A 22,279-nucleotide genomic window follows, 5' to 3' on the forward strand; every position below is an offset into this window, starting at 1 on the left:
TTTATCAAATTCAGTTTCCTAGTTCTGAGGTTCTGCATCTACCTGCCCATAGACCCGCCTCTCAATATTGGTAATCCAATCAAAGACGTGCAGCACTCCGCCTGCTCGCTGCTCCTGTGCGGTTCGGGGCCTTCTAGAAGGCCTAGAGGAGCCAACTCTAAAGCTGATTGGTTGACACAACATCGTCATTCCCATTCACTTGAAGCTACCAGCGCCCGCAATGTTGATTCTGAAGGCCTATGGGCAGATTTTAGCCCCCTGGCAACACACGATGGCTGAATATGATTGGATAAAAGATCTAAGATAAAGACCAGCCCTCCAAATCTCAACCTGGCGCTGGCAGCAGCGCAACCAAGAGGAACGCTATGAAATTAAGAGAAAAACTCTTACTCTGGGAAATAAGTGAATACATATTTGTGGGCAAATATATTTAGAAAAAAATATATATTCTGATGATGTTTAGGCCAGCAGAGAAGGCCTTGCTGGCCCTGACGGCCCGCCACTGGTGTGGAGTCATTTCTGGTTTAATTCAGTACAAAACTAAATGTTGATGCCGGCGGTTGTTCCTCTTTTCCTCCTTTTGAAGGTCAAAGGTCAAAGGTCAGAGGTCAGGTTTGTTTGTCCGTTTTTGGGAAAGACTTGATTGAAGTCTCTTTGCACTTTGGAGCGGATTCAAACCACCGAGCGGATCCAGAAATAATCGTTCATTTTTTTTTACTGTTACTGCGATATGTGTTTGTAGGTCTATTGGTTTATTTTTAAATCATCAGCTAATTTTCCTATGATAATTCTATATAAATATATATAAGTATATATGTATTATAAATATAATTATATATATTTTTATAAATATATATATATATGTATACACTTATAAATATATAAAAATATAATTATATATATAATTATATATATATTTATAATTATATCAATTTATATATTTATACACTTATGAATATATATATATATACTATATATGCAGTCATTTACTTTTGTTTTGGGGGACTGCAAAGACTTTGGGACTGTCGGGATCCGGGGATTATACTTCGTTTTGAGTGGGTTTGATTGTTTGTAGTGGATGTGTTCATTTTGGGGGCTTCAGATGCATTGAATTTGATTTAATATAATAACATTTGGGTTTCCGCATATCGACTGTGTGTTTTTCTTTGACGACCATTTGAGCAGAGAGAGTTAACACCAGAATTCGCAGATCCGCCCATTCCCTTTGTTAGCGTCTTGTACCTTTTCCCTTGATTGAGTTGCTAAGGCGGTGTTACAACATAACCAAAAGAATGACAACATTTAGTTTAGATGAAATACCGATTGCGTTTTCAGCCTATATACGTTGTTTTCTAAATGTTTGAATGTGGAGTACGTGTGATCGAATACAATATTGTTGACAACACCAAAAAGCTACATAAAAAAGCTCCCCTTATACTGGAGCTGCGAGCGTGGAGTGGCACTATATGACATTGCGTAATCACTGCCAGAAAGCAGGTGGAAGTACATCCGCCCCGGAGCGGGCGGCTCCAGAATCCTACATAGCGGAGTTATTTCCCCACAGACCCCCGATGGCAATAGCGGAGGCGCAAATCGACATATTAAAAGTCATTGTAGTGGCCCAATTTTTTTCAAGCTGTTATTTTACTTTAAATATATGAGAACCTAAAGGAAACCTCCACCAACACCACCCGTCACCCCGCTACACCCTCCACTAGAGCTGTAATCCTGATGATCAGAATAACACAAACAAATGAAAACGTCTTGACAGAGATAATAAATAAATAAACTAACATTACTGAGAAGTTTCACAAGTGAAATCATGACGACACATTATTACAGACTGATGACGTCATCCTGTTGTGATCCGACCCGTCTGGCTGAGCTCTCACCGAGTGTTATTGATTCACGAGAGCCCGGGACGACCTTTGACCCACAGGTCCTGTTTGTGCAGTGCATGCTGGGTAAGTGGCTTTTGAGCAGTGGTTGAACCTATTGGACGGGTTTATTTGAGGAAGCGGCGGCAGCACAGAGGCGTGCTCACACTGAGGTAAGGGAGATCAGCTTTCACGGTACTTTAAACTTCAGGAATACTTTGTAAAGTACCACGAGTATGAGTACGCGTGTCCACGAGTACCTCTCCACTACATGTGTACCTGTTTAGGTCTTTAAGGCTGTGTATTTTTATTTCAAACAATTCAAACAATAAAACAAAAATTAAAAACACAAGAGAGATAAATAAATATCTCTGTGCAGAAAGACAAAAAACAACTATAGTATGTAACATTTTACAAAATTACAAAATGAAAAATGCTTGAAAGATTCCCGTTCACATGACTTTAGGGTCAAGCGGCCCAAAGGTCGGAGTTTGTTTAGGAGTCACGGAGCTTTAATCTGCCGCTCCGCTATTGATCCTTGAAAATAAGTTACTTTAAAAAGATCAAACAAATTCCGATGCTACGTGTGTCGCACAATACTTTAATAATACTCATTTAAATAGTCATTCAGATCAATTAATCTGACGCGCTTCTGTTTATAAAGTATTTATTTATACTGGTAAGTATTTCTCAATTAAAGTCTATGGGGAAAGTTTTCTTTTCTTTATTGACAAAATGATATTAATATACTGGTAAAATGTGTTCAGAACATACAGAATGCATGAAGATCTAAAACACAAATAAAAGGATTAAAAAGACAATTTTTGGCTATATATATACATATGTATATATATACATATACATATATATATATATACATATATATACATATACATATATATATATATAGGACTCACTCGGAAGAAAGTGATGTCATCAGCTTTGTGCACCAATCAGGATGCAGCTGTGTTTTAATCACAACGTGAAAGTATTTAATATATCATGTTGTGCGGTATGTAGGATTTGGTGCCATCTGGTGGTGAGGTTGCACCCTCGTGTCCTCTCCTCACCTCTCCTCACCTGTCCTCACCTGTCCTCTCCTCTCGTGTCCTCTCCTCACCTCACCTCTCCTCACCTGTCCTCTCCTCTCGTGTCCTCTCCTCACCTCACCTCTCCTCACCTGTCCTCACCTGTCCTCTCCTCACCTGTCCTCACCTGTCCTCTCCTCTCCTCTCGTGTCCTCTCCTCTCCTCTCCTCACCTCACCTCTCCTCACCTCTCCTCACCTGTCCTCTCCTCTCCTCTCGTGTCCTCTCCTCACCTCTCCTCACCTGTCCTCTCCTCTCGTGTCCTCTCCTCACCTCTCCTCTCCTCACCTCTCCTCTCGTGTCCTCTCCTCACCTGTCCTCACCTGTCCTCTCCTCTCCTCTCGTGTCCTGTCCTCTCCTCTCGTGTCCTCTCCTCACCTCACCTCTCCTCACCTCTCCTCACCTGTCCTCTCCTCTCCTCTCGTGTCCTCTCCTCACCTGTCCTCTCCTCTCGTGTCCTCTCCTCACCTCACCTCTCCTCACCTCTCCTCACCTGTCCTCTCCTCACCTGTCCTCTCCTCTCCTCTCGTGTCCTCTCCTCACCTGTCCTCTCCTCTCCTCTCGTGTCCTCTCCTCTCCTCTCCTCACCTCTCCTCACCTGTCCTCTCCTCACCTGTCCTCTCCTCTCCTCTCGTGTCCTCTCCTCACCTCTCCTCACCTGTCCTCTCCTCACCTGTCCTCTCCTCTCGTGTCCTCTCCTCACCTCTCCTCTCCTCACCTCTCCTCTCGTGTCCTCTCCTCACCTGTCCTCACCTGTCCTCTCCTCTCCTCTCGTGTCCTGTCCTCTCCTCTCGTGTCCTCTCCTCACCTCACCTCTCCTCACCTCTCCTCACCTGTCCTCTCCTCTCCTCTCGTGTCCTCTCCTCACCTGTCCTCTCCTCTCGTGTCCTCTCCTCACCTCTCCTCACCTCTCCTCACCTGTCCTCTCCTCACCTGTCCTCTCCTCACCTGTCCTCTCCTCTCCTCTCGTGTCCTCTCCTCACCTGTCCTCTCCTCTCCTCTCGTGTCCTCTCCTCACCTCACCTCTCCTCACCTGTCCTCTCCTCACCTGTCCTCTCCTCTCCTCTCGTGTCCTCTCCTCACCTGTCCTCTCCTCTCGTGTCCTCTCCTCACCTCACCTCTCCTCACCTCTCCTCACCTGTCCTCTCCTCACCTGTCCTCTCCTCACCTGTCCTCTCCTCTCCTCTCGTGTCCTCTCCTCACCTCACCTCTCCTCACCTGTCCTCTCCTCTCCTCTCGTGTCCTCTCCTCACCTGTCGTCTCCTCACCTGTCCTCAGACCATGGCAGCCCCAGACCCCGGTCCTCTCACCACTCATGTCCTGAACACCTGTGACGGCGTCCCGGCGTCTCAGGTGTCTGTGAGTTTCCACCGGCTGGAGGACAAGATGATGATCTGGAGCCTGCTGAGCGTCGGGTGGGCAAATACATCACACACTGTGTATAAAGATAATATATACATATACATGTATACATATATATATGTATACATACACATATATATATATGTATATACATATATATATTATTATATAAATATATTTATTATTATATACATATATTTATTTATTTACACTAGAATGAAAGAAGACGAGTTATTAAAGATGAACGGACATAAATCACTCTATTTATTCGAGTATTAAAGCCCGTGTTCTTGGTTCCTCTCCATGGTTTGTTCAGGACTACAAACAAAGATGGCCGCTGCTCAGGACTCATTGGCCGGGAGGCGTTCGGCCCCGGGACGTACAAGCTACGCTTTGAGACCGGATCATACTGGGAGGCACGGGGACACGCCCCCTTCTACCCCTATGTCGAGGTACACACACACACACACATACACACACACACACACACACAGACACACACAATCAAATCAACACTGGCTTTAAATAAGAACATGTTTTTATTGACAATTACATTGTGGATTGTTTCCATTGATGAATAATAATAAAATATAAAACTAACATTTATATAAGATATATTTGTTTTGCTCTTTTTTGAGTACTTTTTGTGAAATATTAAGTATTTATTATTATTATTTATATAATATTATTTGGAGCTGAACTTCAAGTCTTAATCTGAGTTGTTTGATTTGGCGCCACCTAGCGGTGAGAACCGGGAACGTCTTCAGTGTTTTATAAACCTGCAGCATCAAAGTTGATCTTTATATATTATTTACATCTTCAAGATAAAAAAATATATTTTATCTGCAATCATTTATAACTGCTTAATAAAAAATTACGAATATCGACGTATACATATTTAAAAAGTAGAGTTGAACCAGGAGAGAATTTAATGTATATCGTGTGTGTGTGTGTGTGTGTGTGTGTGCGTGTGCGTGTGTGTGTGCGCGTCAGGTGGTGTTCTCCATCTCTGAGCCTCTCCAGAAGTTCCATCTTCCTCTGCTGATGAGCCGCTTCTCCTACAGCACCTACAGAGGGAGCTGAGCCGCCAGGGCCGGATGTTGTTGTTGTTGTGTTCCACCTTTTGTTTATTGTTTTTGTTGTTTAAACTTCACGGGACCGTTTAAACTTCATCGTCAGTAATTTAACTGAATTTTACCTGGTGACAGATATTGAATTTGGTTCCTGTCCTGTGTATTAATATCCGTATTAATCTGTGTATTATCTGTATTACTGTATTCATCTGTGTATTAACCTCTGTATTATGCGCTTGAGCAGCCGAAATCATTAGACAACTCTTTTTTTTAAACGTTTGATTAGTTTTATTAAATGTTTCTGGTTCTTTTCTGTCTTTTATCATCGTAAATAAATAATTATGTGAGTTTTGGATTGTTGATGGATGTTTTCTACTATTATTTAGTTCATATTTCACGTTTTAATAAAACTATATATTTTAAATAAAATTGAGTAAATCATCAGATTCAATTATCAGTACAAATATTTAGTAGTTGCACTGTAAAATATTAACAAAATATATTTTTGAAACAAAATAGTCCTATAATTTTTTACTTTATACTCTTTAATTTTGGCTTCTTAATTTACTTGTATTTCTTCTCTCAAGCTGTCAGATGTATTTTTCAAATATAAGTATTTTGTTAAACTGTTAAAGTATGTACTTTTTAATGTAATAAAAGTATCCAGGGGGAAACGCGCAGTCATGTTTGGTAACAGTTACATGAGGTTTAATCATGTCTCCATCTCAGCCAATCAGAGAGAAGGTGTTCTGTGAGGACCTAGTGGCATCTTCTTCTTTGCCTGAATATGAATACATCATGTTAAAGATAATTAAATTAAATGTTGCCTTATATTCATCATATATAATATATTCTAGCGTATTAACTCTTCATATATGACCAACAAATATTTTTTTATGACCAAATATATTGACTTTTGTCCCAATTACCGTCAGGCATTCGACGGGACCGCTCCTTCGGTCTTTTTGACTTGGGCCTTCGGGTTTGACATTTCACCCAGTTATTCAACAACACTCGCTGGCGCGCGACGCGATGAAGTTCAGCGGAGGAGATTAACCGGGGAAGCGTCGTCTGTTTACCGGTCAAAGAAAGACTCTTCTCGCGGGGAAGAAGGAGGAGGATGTCCCAGGTGCTGAGGCTTCTCTCGGCGGCGGCCTCGCCTCTCTGCCGGGCTCGGCTCTCCGCGGTCGGGTATCGGAGCTTCTCGGTGCCGGTGAGCGAAGCTTTAGGTTTAGCGGTGAACGTCGCGAGCACGTCACGGAACCGGGTGGCCGACATGTCGTCGCGTGCAGTTAATTTAAAGTATAAAGTCTACATGTAGCCCTCCTGGTTCGTTTAGCTTATTATTTAAATGTCCTTCCCTCTGAGCCTCCATTAAACACGCAGTCTGCGTGCTCACCTGTGAACTCTGCATCGGGCCCTGCAGGTAACAGTAGCAATGACTCCTTGATTAAGCAGGCAAAAGGTCATATTTAAGATAAGATGAGTGCATTACAAATATATGCAATGAGCATCCACTTCCAGACACGTCTTGAAGAGCCTCTTCTCTAAGTAATGAGGTTTCAATGACATTAAATCAGTGTTTATTCACTGTAGATGTGCAGTGGAGCATCAGCTCCTCAAGAGGTTTATGTGTTGCTCAGATTTAATCTAATTGGGTTAATGATGTAATTATATTGTGTCTTTAAAGGACAGGTTCACATTTCTATCTGTAAACTTTAGTCACGTGGCCACAGGTGCAGGGAAAGTAGTACACGCAGTAAGAATAGTGTTTGTGTGTGTCTATTTATATATATGTATGTATATGTATATATTTATGTATATATATTTGTGTATATGTATATATATATGCATGGAGCTCTGCGGCGCGCGAGATGGAGAGAGAGGAGTGACCGACACGTGGAGACAGAATGACATGCTGCTGGAGAGACGACCAACAACAGACGTTTAGTTTAATAAAGGAACAAAGACGTCTTGAAGGAAAGAACCGTACATTACTTCTGCTGTAATCTGGCGCTATAGAGAACATGACAGGGGGGCGGGGCCTCACCCTGATAGAATGGTGGGGAAACACTGGGATGTGTCACATGCAAAATACTTTAAAAGGTGAATTTACATTGTTTTGTAAAATCGAGAAAATGCCTCCAGAGGGTTAACATGACACATTTGTCAGTTTACCAAGGCCACTGGTTCTGCTGCTCAGTGTTAAAGATGACAGGACCAATGGGGTCTCTAATCTTTAATCGTGATTAATGAATTTCAAAATGTGCGATTAATTAGTACTTTTTTTTAATGTATGTGTATATATATATTTATTCAATTCAATTCAGTTTATTTGTATAGCCCAATTTCACAAATTACAAATTTGTCTCGGAGTGCTTTACAATCTGTACACATAGACATCCCTGCCCCAAAACCTCACATCGGACCAGGAAAAACTCCCAAATAACCCTTCAGGGGGAAAAAAAGGGAAGAAACCTGGAGGAGAGCAACAGAGGAGGATCCCTCTCCTTGGATGGACAGATGCAATAGATGTAATGTGTACAGAAGGACAGATTTAGAGTTAAAATACATTCAATGAATATGACAGAGTGTATGAATAGTTCATAGTAGGCATATTCCACGATGGAGACCTCCACGATCCATCAGGCAGATGGCGGTGGGGAGGAGGGTGGCGGAGTCTCAACAGGACAGTGGCGTAGTCATGAGCAGGAATTCCACGACCCAGACGATCCATCAGGCAGATAGGATCTATGCCGTCTCATAGGGTCCGATGACCCCATGAGACGTAAAGTCAAAGGACTTCCGGGAGAAAGCAGAGTTAGTAACGTGTGATTGAGAGATGAAAATTCATCCTTAAGGAGAGAGAAAAGAGGAGATAGGTACTCAGTGCATCCTAAAACGTCCCCCGGCAGCTATAAGCCTATAGCAGCATATCAAGGGGCTGGACCAGGGCAAACCTGATTCAGCCCTAACTATAAGCTCTGTCAAAGAGGAAGGTCTTCAGTCTACTCTTAAATGAGGTGACTGTGTCTGCCTCCCGGACTGAAATTGGAAGCTGGTTCCATAAAAGAGGAGCTTGATAACTAAAGGCTCTGGCTCCCATTCTACTTTTTAAGACTTTATGTATGTGTATATATATATCTATGTATGTATATATATATATTTATGTATGTATATATATATGTATGTGTATATGTATGTATGTAATGTGTATATATATATATTTATTTATATATGTATGTATAGATATATAGATATTTATGTATGTATATATTCATATTTACTGCAGTATCTAGTAGTTTAACATTTATTTGTTTTTGTTTTAATCTGCAGTTTTAACGACGTTTTGAGAGTCTGGAAAATAATCATTAGTCGCAGGATCAGTTAATTCTGACTTATTCATCGTCTTATTTATTCCACATGCAATTCAGAATTCACAGTCAGGAGCTTTTCTGCGTGACCTTGAGTGTTTAGAGGTCGTGGTCTTGATGCCCGTTCTGGTCCTTTTCAGAACGTCAGCCGGACTCCTCTGGACCGGCTCTGCGCTCACAGACTGCAGTCGGCTCAGCGGCGGTTCTACTCCTCTGAGCCCAAAGGTGAGGCGTTCAGGAGCTGCAGGAGGTGCTCGTAAACATCTGCTCCAAAAAGCTGTTCATTGGTGGAGATGCTCGTTAACGTCTTTTCATTGCTGGAAGTCAAATGACGCAAAATAACAATTTGTGACGTGCAGAAAATATGATGTAACATCCTGTTTTAATTCTCTCATATAAATTATATATATTTTATATCATATAAATTATATATATATATTATATCATATAAATTATATATATTTAATTTATATATATATATATATAATTTGTATATATCATTAAAAATTGTGTGTGTATATAAATATATATGTAATTTATATTTATTCATATACATTTATATGTATACTTCATAATAATTTATATAAATATATGTATAATTTACGTTTTAATGAAAGCAATATTTTCATAATATTGAGAAAGAAAATAATCATTAGATTAATCGACAATAATAAAAAGTTACTTGCAGGCTGCACTGTAAAATAATAAAAAAACATAATTTTGAAAAACTAAATTTTCATATTTGTCTTATTTAGCCAATATATACTTTTTTTCTCTCAACCTCAAACTTTTATTTTTCACATTTGGTTTAACTTAAAAGTAATTTAATGAGTTGTGTGATAAAACAATCGCTTGTGAGTTTCAGATGGAAAAGCAGCAGCAGGAGGAGGTGGAGGAGGAGCAGGTGGAGGAGGAGGAAGATCCTCGGGTGGAGGGAAGAGAGGAGGGAACGACTGGTGGAGCCGAATGCAAAAGGTTTGTCATAATAATAATTCATAAAAACACTTTGAATTCTGACGCGTTCAGTCGGATTTTAATGTTAAAATTCTCAGTCAGACATTATTTTGGGGAAAAATAACAAGATTTTTATTTTTTGCTTTTTAAACAAAATTTTGAGAGCGGGTTAATTAAACTAGTAATTTCTTTTTCATTTTCATGTGGTTTATCCATTCAGCCAATGGGAGAAGAGAGATTCGGACACAGGAAATTCTCTCTTCTCCCATTGGCTGAATTAAAAAAATTATAAATATTTCACAAACCAACAATGATTGCATTAATATAAAAAATATCAGAATAACTGACCGTGAAGAATTATTAGTCTGTTGCAGCCCTGAACTTCACTGCTTTGAATGAGCTCCAATGCTCCTATTGGCTGTTTAGGGCGAACATTCACCAGCTGCAAAAATCACACAAAAACAAACGTGTCAATATTCAAGAGGCGTTCCCCGGTAACCAGTGTTCCCAGTAACCCGCCTTGGTCCCGTCTCCACCGCCTCACCGAGTCTCTTCCGTTGCCAGGGCGACGTGCCGTGGGACGAGAAGGACTTCCGCTACATGGCGATCACGGCGGCCGGCATCAGTTCGGCGGCGTTGTACTTTTACTTCAGAGACAACGGACGAGAGATCAGCTGGAAGGACTTCGTGCACCGCTTCGTGAGCCAGGGATCGGTGAGTCGCACTGGAGGTCGCACTGGAGGTCGCACTGGAGGTCGCACTGGAGGTCGCACTGGAGGTCGCACTGGAGGTCACACTGGAGGTTGCACTGGAGGTCACACTGGAGGTCGCACTGGGAGTTTAGATATACATATTGTGTGTGTGTGTGTCTGTGCGCAGGTGGAGCGGTTGGAGGTGGTGAACAAACAGTACGTCAGAGTCATCCTGGTTCCCGGAGCCGACACTGACGCGGTGAGAAAATGATCCGTTTATAACGTTAAATTAATCCGATGCTCGTCTTTCTGTAATAGTCTATATTTATTTTTTTACGGGATTTAATCAAACATTTTTTTTAAATTATTTTGGCAAAAAAATTGCCCCCCCAAAAAAGTGCTACTGAAGCCCAGAGTGAGGAAAACAATCGCTTGATTTACTTTGACTAAAGATTTTTTTAAAAATTAACAAAATGAACCAAAACAATGCAAATGAAGTTAAATTTAAATTATACTGGAAACTAAAAGTTTATTATTTTAAATCAAACGCTAAAAAACCGCCAAAGAAACTAACATTTATTACAGTTATAAAGATTAAAACGCATGTTGTGTCCAGGAAACCGGTATTACAACAACAACCACCAGGAAACTGTCCTTATTTCCTGAACCCGGCTCTCTCTCGTCTCACTGGCCCCTCCGGGCTCCCGTAGTTGCTATAGAAACCTCGTTGTTCACGCATAGCGACCTCCACCCTCAGAACTACGTCTGGTTCAACATCGGCAGCGTTGACACCTTCGAGAGGAACCTGGAGGCGGCGCACGCCGAGCTCGGCCTGGAGCCGTCACGGCGGCCGGCTGTCGTCTACAGCACCGAGAGCGACGGGTGAGGCCCACGCCATCCTCCTCCTCATCCTCCTCCTCCTCACCTCTTTAACCTTCACCTCCGTCACCTCCTCCCCCTTACATCTCTGACTTAAATTTCTTTCTCCTCTCCCTCACATCTCTGACTCCCTCATCTCTGACCTCCCTCACACAAGGTACACAGACACACACCAGACACACACCAGACACACACAAGATCCCCAAGGTACACAACAGGGACACACACAAGACACACACAAGATCCCCAAGGTACACACACCAGACACACACAAGAGCCCCAAGGTACACACCACAGACACACACACAAGATCCCCAAGGTACACACACCAGACACACACACACACACAAGATCCCCAAGGTACACACACCAGACACACACACAAGATCCCCAAGGTACACAACAGGGACACACACCAGACACACACACAAGATCCCCAAGGTACACACAACACACACACAAGAGCCCCAAGGTACACACACCAGACACACACACACAAGATCCCCAAGGTACACACACCAGACACACACACACAAGATCCCCAAGGTACACACCACAGACACACACACAAGATCCCCAAGGTACACACACACACACACAAGAGCCCCAAGGTACACACCACAGACACACACACAAGATCCCCAAGGTACACAACAGGACACACACACAAGATCCCCAAGGTACACAACAGGGACACACACCAGACACACACACACAAGAGCCCCAAGGTACACACCACAGACACACACAAGACACACACAAGAGCCCCAAGGTACACACCACAGACACACACACAAGATCCCCAAGGTACACAACAGGGACACACACAAGATCCCCAAGGTACACACACACACAAGATCCCCAAGGTACACACACCAGACACACACACAAGAGCCCAAAGGTACACACCACAGACACACACAAGATCCCCAAGGTACACACCACAGACACACACCAGACACACACACAAGATCCCCAAGGTACACACACCAGACACACACACAAGATCCCCAAGGTACACACCACAGACACACACCAGACACACACACAAGATCCCCAAGGTACACACCACAGACACACACCAGACACACACAAGATCCCCAAGGTACACACCACAGACACACACCAGACACACACACAAGATCCCCAAGGTACACACACCAGACACACACACAAGAGCCCCAAGGTACACACCACAGACACACACCAGACACACACAAGATCCCCAAGGTACACACAGACACACACACACAAGATCCCCAAGGTACACACCAGACACACACACAAGATCCCCAAGGTACACACCACAGACACACACCAGACACACACAAGATCCCCAAGGTACACACACCAGACACACACACAAGATCCCCAAGGTACACACACACAAGAGCCCAAAGGTACACACCACAGACACACACAAGATCCCCAAGGTACACACCACAGACACACACCAGACACAAGATCCAACACACAACACAGACAGACAACAAACCTAAACACCACGGACACACAAGGACACACACCACGGACACACACAAGACACACACAAGACACACAACACAGACAGACAACAGGGACAAACACCACGGACACACACCAGGGACACACAAGATCCCCAAGGTACACACCACAGATACACACCCAGGGACACACACACCCAGGGACACACACAAGATCCCCAAGGTACACACCACGGACACACACAAGACACACACAAGACACACAACACAGACAGACACCAGGGACAAACACCACGGACACACACCAGGGACACACCAGGGACACGCACATACTCACAGAGACACACAGACACACTCCCAAACACTAGAAGACACACTTTCACAGTAAGCATATAGACACGCACACTCACACAGAGACACACACACACACAGACACACACACACACACCCCCCCGTGTGCATCTCTGGTCGTGGTGGGTTCGGTCTGTGACGGCGGCCATGTTTTCTTCCCAGGGGGCCGTGCTGTCCGGGCCTCCCGGGACGGGGAAGACGCTCCTCGCCAAGGCGACGGCCGGCGAGGCCAACGTGCCGTTCATCACGGTCAACGGCTCCGAGTTCCTGGAGATGTTCGTGGGCGTCGGCCCGGCCCGGGTGAGCGGCGGGGGCCACGCCCACTTTGACATTTAAATGAAGTTTTTAGATTTTGGAAATGTATATAAAATGTTTTAAATAATGTTTGTATTATATTATTTTGTATCTATATATATTCTTAATATTTTTGTTGTCATTTTTTCTATTTTTTTATATATATATAATTTTTTATATTTATATACATTTAAAAAAATGTAATGTAGAAAAAATACATATAATATATTTATTTTGTATATATATATTTACGATATAAATATATATTTACATATATATATATATAAATATATTTTTACATATTTATGTGTGTATATATATATATATGGATACATATAAACAAATTATAAAATAAATAATATATATTAATATAATATATATATTATATTAAAAAAAGTTTAAAGATATTTTTGTACAACATATCTAGATTTTAAAAAAAGAATATATTTATATTTTAAGAAAAAAATAGATTATTTTACATTTATTTATAAATAACCCCCCCCCCCCCCTCGTTGATCGGGGTCTCCTCCCCCACAGGTCAGGGACATGTTCGCCATGGCGAGGAAGAACGCCCCGTGCATCCTCTTCATCGATGAGATCGACGCCGTGGGGAGGAAGAGGGGCGGAGGCAACTTCGGGGGTCAGAGCGAGCAGGAGAACACGCTGAACCAGCTGCTGGTGGAGATGGACGGTGGGACGCCGTCACCTGGCTAGACGGATGTCTCTCACTCCTTAATGCTCGTGTTTAATCGTTATCTTTCTCCTCAGGCTTCAACACGGCCACCAACGTGGTGGTCCTGGCTGGGACCAACAGACCCGACATCCTGGACCCGGCTCTGATGAGACCGGGTCGCTTCGACAGGCAGATCTACATCGGTACAGTCCTCCTGCTGCTTCTATGGAAATGATCCATTTATTTATTCTCTTGTTGTTGATAAATAGTTTTATTAGTCGCTTACTATTTTTATATTTATTTATTTCTGTTTTTGTTGATAAATAGTTTTGTCATTATTATTATTATATTATAGTAAATATTTTTATTTTTAAATGTATTTATTTCTGTTTTTGTTAAATAGTTTAGTCAATATTATTATAGTAAATATTTGTATATTTATTTATTTCTGTTTTGTTAAAAATAGTTTAGTCAATATTATATTATATTAAATAATATTACTATTTTAATAATATTTATTCATTTTGCCGGTTTCAATAAATCGTTTTGCTCGTTTACTCAATCATTTATATTAAATCTAGGGTTTTTTTCTTCTCGATTCTCGGGTTTATCTTTTGGTCTTTTTTAATTTTAAACATACTTTTTATTATTTTATGGGACAGAAAAGGATTAAAGCCTTAAAGTGTTTATCCTGATAACCAGTATATTTAAAAAATCTAAATTATAATACAAAATAGTAAGCTAAACTAAATTTGAAGATCTAAAATACATAATGAATGAAATAAAACTATCGGACTCAAAAGGTTTTAATATTAAACTTTTGTTTTTTCATCCGCCTAAATATAATGTTTCATATGTGAAAAATGAATCCATGTTTATCTTCAAAAACAAAATGAGGCTTGTGTCATCTCCATGGTTACGGGACTCTTCTGTCTCATGGTCACGTGACTCCTCTGTCTCCATGGTCACGTGACTCTTCTGTCTCATGGTCACGTGACTCTTCTGTCTCCATGGTTACGTGAGTCTTCTGTCTCATGGTCACGTGACTCTTCTGTCTCATGGTCACGTGACTCTTCTGTCTCATGGTCACGTGACTCTTCTGTCTCCATGGTCACGTGACTCTTCTGTCTCCATGGTCACGTGACTCTTCTGTCTCATGGTCACGTGACTCTTCTGTCTCCATGGTTACGTGACTCTTCTGTCTCATAATGAATGAAATAAAACTATCGGACTCAAAAGGTTTTAATATTAAACTTTTGTTTTTTCATCCGCCTAAATATAATGTTTCATATGTGAAAAATGAATCCATGTTTATCTTCAAAAACAAAATGAGGCTTGTGTCATCTCCATGGTTACGGGACTCTTCTGTCTCATGGTCACGTGACTCCTCTGTCTCCATGGTCACGTGACTCTTCTGTCTCATGGTCACGTGACTCTTCTGTCTCCATGGTTACGTGAGTCTTCTGTCTCATGGTCACGTGACTTCTGTCTCCATGGTTACGTGAGTCTTCTGTCTCATGGTCACGTGACTCTTCTGTCTCATGGTCACGTGACTTCTGTCTCCATGGTTACGTGAGTCTTCTGTCTCATGGTCACGTGACTCTTCTGTCTCATGGTTACGTGACTCTTCTGTCTCATGGTCACGTGACTCTTCTGTCTCCATGGTTACGTGAGTCTTCTGTCTCATGGTCACGTGACTTCTGTCTCCATGGTTACGTGAGTCTTCTGTCTCATGGTCACGTGACTCTTCTGTCTCATGGTTACGGGACTCTTCTGTCTCATGGTCACGTGACTCTTCTGTCTCATGGTTACGTGACTCTTCTGTCTCATGGTCACGTGACTCTTCTGTCTCCATGGTTACGTGAGTCTTCTGTCTCATGGTCACGTGACTTCTGTCTCCATGGTTACGTGAGTCTTCTGTCTCATGGTCACGTGACTCTTCTGTCTCATGGTTACGTGACTCTTCTGTCTCATGGTCACGTGACTCTTCTGTCTCCATGGTTACGTGACTCTTCTGTCTCATGGTCACGTGACTCTTCTGTCTCCATGGTTACGTGACTCTTCTGTCTCATGGTCACGTGAGTCTTCTGTCTCATGGTTACGTGACTCTTCTGTCTCATGGTCACGTGACTCTTCTGTCTCCATGGTTACGTGACTCTTCTGTCTCATGGTCACGTGACTCTTCTGTCTCCATGGTTACGTGACTCTTCTGTCTCATGGTCACGTGACTCTTCTGTCTCCATGGTTACGTGACTCTTCTGTCTCATGGTCACGTGACTCTTCTGTCTCATGGTCACGTGACTCTTCTGTCTCATGGTCACGTGACTCTTCTGTCTCATGGTCACGTGACTCTTCTGTCTCCATGGTTACGTGACTCTTCTGTCTCATGGTCACGTGACTCTTCTGTCTCCATGGTCACGTGACTCTTCTGTCTCATGGTCACGTGACTTCTGTCTCCATGGTTACGTGAGTCTTCTGTCTCATGGTCACGTGACTCTTCTGTCTCATGGTCACGTGACTCTTCTGTCTCATGGTCACGTGACTCTTCTGTCTCATGGTCACGTGACTTCTGTCTCCATGGTTACGTGAGTCTTCTGTCTCATGGTCACGTGACTCTTCTGTCTCATGGTTACGTGACTCTTCTGTCTCATGGTCACGTGACTCTTCTGTCTCCATGGTTACGTGAGTCTTCTGTCTCATGGTCACGTGACTTCTGTCTCCATGGTTACGTGAGTCTTCTGTCTCATGGTCACGTGACTCTTCTGTCTCATGGTTACGGGACTCTTCTGTCTCATGGTCACGTGACTCTTCTGTCTCATGGTTACGTGACTCTTCTGTCTCATGGTCACGTGACTCTTCTGTCTCCATGGTTACGTGAGTCTTCTGTCTCATGGTCACGTGACTTCTGTCTCCATGGTTACGTGAGTCTTCTGTCTCATGGTCACGTGACTCTTCTGTCTCATGGTTACGTGACTCTTCTGTCTCATGGTCACGTGACTCTTCTGTCTCCATGGTTACGTGACTCTTCTGTCTCATGGTCACGTGACTCTTCTGTCTCCATGGTTACGTGACTCTTCTGTCTCATGGTCACGTGAGTCTTCTGTCTCATGGTTACGTGACTCTTCTGTCTCATGGTCACGTGACTCTTCTGTCTCCATGGTTACGTGACTCTTCTGTCTCATGGTCACGTGACTCTTCTGTCTCCATGGTTACGTGACTCTTCTGTCTCATGGTCACGTGACTCTTCTGTCTCATGGTCACGTGACTCTTCTGTCTCCATGGTTACGTGACTCTTCTGTCTCATGGTCACGTGACTCTTCTGTCTCCATGGTCACGTGACTCTTCTGTCTCATGGTCACGTGACTTCTGTCTCCATGGTTACGTGAGTCTTCTGTCTCATGGTCACGTGACTCTTCTGTCTCATGGTCACGTGACTCTTCTGTCTCATGGTCACGTGACTCTTCTGTCTCATGGTTACGTGACTCTTCTGTCTCATGGTTACGTGACTCTTCTGTCTCCATGGTTACGTGACTTCTGTCTCATGGTCACCTGACTCTTCTGTCTCATGGTCACGTGACTCTTCTGTCTCCATGGTTACGTGACTCTTCTGTCTCATGGTCACGTGACTCTTCTGTCTCATGGTCACGTGACTCTTCTGTCTCATGGTCACGTGGTTTTCTGTCTCCATGGTTACGTGACTCTTCTGTTTCAGGGCCTCCGGACATCAAAGGCCGGGCGTCCATCTTTAAAGTTCACCTGCGGCCCATCAAGCTGGACCCGGCCATGGACCGAGACCACCTGGCCAGGAAGATGGCCGCCGCCACGCCGGGCTTCACCGGTACGGCGCCGTGTTTGTTTATTAGTAAACAGCCCTGTGTTGTTGTTTATTAGTAAACAGTTTGACGTGTTTCCTCCTCAGGCGCCGACATCGCCAACGTCTGCAACGAGGCGGCTCTGATCGCCGCTCGCCACCTCAACACGTCGGTCAGCGGGAAACACTTCGAGCAAGCCATCGACCGCGTGATCGGAGGTCAGGGCCTCGTGATGAAGATGATGAAGATTATGTAATGTGTAGTTAACTCTGTGTGTGTGTGTGTGTGTGTGTGTAGGCCTGGAGAAGAAGACTCAGGTGCTGCAGCCCGCTGAGAAGAAGACTGTGGCGTACCACGAGGCCGGCCACGCCATCGTGGGCTGGTTTCTGGAGCACGCCGACCCGCTGCTGAAGGTACACGGATACTGAGTAGTACACGCTAAAGTACACGCTAAAGTACACGCTACGTGTTCACAACACAGTACTTCTGTATATCTTTCTTTAAAACTTTTTAAATACGTTTTTATATATAAATTGAAAATACTGTTAAACAGTAAAACATATTTTTTTTAAATATTAATAAGTAATAAAATAATAATAAAACGAGTAAATATCAAAAACTACTATTATGAAATAATGCAACTAATTAACAATGATACAAAATGACAAATTTTAAAAATCATTTGAAAATATATAATGTATAATTCATATAAAACAATGTTAGACACACTTTCTTTATAAAGTTATATATTTAAATGCAATGAAATAAAACTAACAGGAAAAATATAACTATATTTTAATTAGTGCTGTGAAAAATAACGCGTTAATTCAATTACAGGTTTAACTAGTTTTTTTTTTTTTAACGCATGCGCAGAATGAGCTTCCAATCCGTCTGTTGTTGGTCGTCGGGACGAAAAAAAAGTCACTTGCAAAATGAGCTTCCAATCCACCACTTCAATCTGAACTCTGTCCGCTCTCATGCAGACGGTCTGTTCATCGGTAATGATCCTTCCGCAGGTTCACCTACGGAAACCTTGTTACGACTTTTACTTCCTGTAGATCAGGGTCTCAACACGTCGATCGCGACCTGCCAGTCGATCGCGCGTAGTGTCGGTAGATCGCATGACATAAAAAGATTGGCCCGCCCCTGACATGTTCTCTAGAGCACGTCTTTGTTCTTTTATTAAACTAAACGTCTGTTGTTGATCGTATCTCCACAGCAGCATGTCATTTCTGTCTCTTCGCGTTGCGTTAACACTTATCGATCTCCGTCTCGCGCCACAGAGCTCCGTGCGCGCATCGACCGAGCAAAAAAAACTCACTTGTCAATCTGTCCACCTGTCCGTGTCGGTGAGGTTTCAGCTTTGCAGCGGTGTCCGCGCCGTCCCTTTCATCACGGCCCAGTTCATGAAGAAAACCCACACAGTCAGTTTGCCTCAGCAGCTGCTAGAGGAAGACTAGAGGCCTTTAGATTGTATCATGGTGGAGTTAATGGTTGACAAACAAGAGAAACATGTTCTGTTTAACCCTCCTGTTACCTTTACATTTACGAACATATTTTACCCTCGGGGTCAATTTGACCCCAGCAATTAAAACCTCCAGAAAATTATTAGAATTAATATTGCTTCCCAAGTTTAAGTGTGAGGTACTTTATGTTTGTTTGTTGACTACCTAAATAGCCCATTAAATATATAAAAAAGTTGATATTTCTTATATGTTTGACACAGTGAAAAACAGCCTGGGGTCAAATTGACCCCAAAGAACACCGACATTAAACATTGAATGGGGTCAAATTGACCCGAAAGGTAACAGGAGGGTTAAACATTCTGTTTAGGATGAAGATGTATTAATGTTCCATATGGAAGAAAACTGCTAAATAACTGCTGAGTTGCAGCACCATTGTATAGAAGAATGTATAAATGTATATATACGTCTTTTGTCATAAATCTCTATGTTCTCACAAAATATACCGAGAATATCGGTAATATGTGATTAATCATGATTAATCCACAAAAACCTGTGATTAACCCGATTCAAATTTTTAATCGTTTCACAGCCCTAATTTTAATATCACAGAGTTGGATCCTGCCAAAGTAAGAGCAGAATAAAAAAAGATTTGACTTTTTAAATGTGACTTCCAATTCAATTTAATCAAATACTTTTTAACAGTAAAAGATTTTTTTGAAAATAATAATAAAACAAGTAAATATCAAGTGCAACTTATTAACAAAACAAAATGACAATACTGAACAAAATAATTAGAAAATACATAATACAATTCTTAAAGTTTAATAATAAAATACAAATAAACAATAAATAAAACAACGACAATAAAACCAATAATATCACAGTTGGATCCCGCCAAAGTAAAAGAAGAATGAAAGATGTTGTCTTTTTAAATGTGCGACTTAAATTAAATTGTAACGTAGTATATTTAATATCAGTGAAAGTTGTCAGTTTAGTTTTTTTTCTAGTTGATCGACTGAGTTTACAAGAGAAGTTGTAACTGATGGGTTAAAAGTTGTTGTTTACGTGTGCCGCCCCCCCCAGGTGTCCATCATCCCGCGGGGGAAGGGTCTGGGCTACGCCCAGTACCTGCCCCGGGAGCAGTACCTGTACAGCAAGGAGCAGCTGTTCGACCGGATGTGCATGATGCTCGGCGGCCGCGTGGCGGAGCACGTCTTCTTCGGCCGCATCACCACCGGCGCCCAGGACGACCTGAGGAAGATCACGCAGTCGGCCTACGCCCAGGTACACGCCCCCCCCCCCTCACACACTACTTCCTGTTGACGGTGCCCGTTGCTCACCTGGTCCCCCCCCCCCCCCAGGTGGTCCAGTTCGGGATGAGTGACAAGGTGGGCCAGGTGTCCTTCGAGCTGCCCCGGCAGGGCGAGATGGTTCTGGAGAAGCCGTACAGCGAAGCCACGGCGGAGCTCATCGACTCCGAGGTCCGAGAGCTGGTGGACCGGGCCTACCAGAGGACCCTGGAGCTGATCCAGGACAAGAAGGACCTGGTGGACCTGGTGAGACGGCTCTACCTTTTGATTATGAACAGATTTATTTATGTGTGTGTATGAACATATTCATTTGTTTTATGTATGTTTAATATATGAATAAATATACACTTAAAAAAAGTTTATATATTTGTATATTATATAAAAAATTAATGGTTAAAAAAAAAAATAGAATAAAATGTTTTTTTAAAATCTATATATATTTATACAAAATAAATCTATATATTAATAAATTGAATAATAAAAGAAAAATATATATATAAAAAAATATATATATTTATAATAAAATATTATATATTTAAATAAATTATTATTATTATTTCCATTAAAAGCATCTAAGCTCCTCCCCCGTGTGCTCCTCAGGTGGGGAAGCGCCTCCTGGACAAGGAGGTGCTGGACAAGGCCGACATGCTGGAGCTGCTGGGCCCGCGGCCCTTCAAGGAGAAGTCGACGTACGAGGACTTCGTGGAGGGAACCGGGAGCTTCGAGGAGGACACCAGCCTGCCGGAGGGGCTGCGGGACTGGAACCAGGAGAGAGGAGGCGAGGGAGCAGGAGACGAGGAGGAGGCCAGGCCCACTCAGGAGAAGCAGCCCGTCGTGTAGAGATAAGAACAACAAACACTTCACAACAACAACACGCTGACTCCGTTTCCTTCACATGAATCCTCCGAGGACACGAGTGATGTCATCAATGTTTTTTAAGACGTTTTTAAATATTCTTGAACTCGCGAGTAAACGATGCACATTTTTATTTATTATGACGGAGTTGTTTTGCTCCCCGACTGAGAGACAAAGAAGAAAAAACAACTTTCCTGCAAAGTTTTACCGGTTTAAATATTCTCAGATTTGATGTTAATTTTTTTTGGGTGCTTTTCCAGACGTTTTTTTCATTTTTTTTTTCTTATTTTATTTACAAGACGCGTTTCTTTTATTAACTTTCATTATTCTTTTATTTAACAGACGTGTTTCATGAATAAAAACCACGGCGACTGTTTGAGCTCTGAAGTTTCTTTTTGTACAAATTAAATATCTTAAATATTTAAAATCTTAATGACACCAAACAGAATAATAATGATTATTTCTGCTCATTAAAATCCCTCAGTCATTTTATGTTTTTAATCATCGGCAATTCTGAAGAGTTAAAACAATGAAATGATTATATTGAATTAAAAACTAAACTTATGATTTATCTCCTGAATTTAAAGTTTTATTGTCTTTAGTATCAACGACCTAAATAAACAGGTTATTTAATGTTTAAAGAAGCCGTTAACATTTTAATTAAGCAATGTAAACATAAATACGAGTTCATAGTCTAAAGATGAAGTTTACATAATTTGGTCCAGTGATTTCTGCAAATGTAAACATTTCATTTTCA

At 42.2% G+C, this 22,279-nt stretch overlaps 2 protein-coding genes across 2 annotated transcripts; both read left to right on the forward strand.

Annotated features, from left to right (window-relative positions):
* Positions 1-1,984: 1,984 nt before the first annotated feature.
* Positions 1,985-5,749, forward strand: LOC130195550 (5-hydroxyisourate hydrolase-like). Its single transcript, XM_056417141.1, has 4 exons — positions 1,985-2,050; positions 4,243-4,379; positions 4,643-4,778; positions 5,320-5,749. The coding sequence occupies exons 2-4, from the start codon at positions 4,246-4,248 to the stop codon at positions 5,407-5,409; spliced, it is 360 nt and encodes a 119-aa protein (XP_056273116.1). The 5' UTR covers positions 1,985-2,050; positions 4,243-4,245; the 3' UTR covers positions 5,410-5,749.
* A 657-nt stretch (positions 5,750-6,406) lies between these two features.
* On the forward strand, positions 6,407-21,898 carry LOC130194927 (AFG3-like protein 1). The gene is made up of 16 exons (XM_056416151.1): positions 6,407-6,612; positions 8,914-8,998; positions 9,639-9,748; positions 10,292-10,441; positions 10,607-10,678; positions 11,177-11,301; positions 12,963-12,984; positions 13,275-13,412; positions 13,944-14,097; positions 14,175-14,282; positions 17,792-17,917; positions 17,999-18,109; positions 18,189-18,304; positions 20,441-20,641; positions 20,719-20,913; positions 21,268-21,898. Exons 1-16 carry the CDS (start codon positions 6,520-6,522, stop codon positions 21,505-21,507), a joined length of 2,046 nt encoding a protein of 681 aa, XP_056272126.1. The 5' UTR covers positions 6,407-6,519; the 3' UTR covers positions 21,508-21,898.
* The last annotated feature ends 381 nt before the right edge of the window (positions 21,899-22,279 follow it).

Source organism: Pseudoliparis swirei, chromosome 6, assembly GCF_029220125.1.
Source record: "Pseudoliparis swirei isolate HS2019 ecotype Mariana Trench chromosome 6, NWPU_hadal_v1, whole genome shotgun sequence".
Classification (NCBI taxonomy): domain Eukaryota; kingdom Metazoa; phylum Chordata; class Actinopteri; order Perciformes; family Liparidae; genus Pseudoliparis; species Pseudoliparis swirei.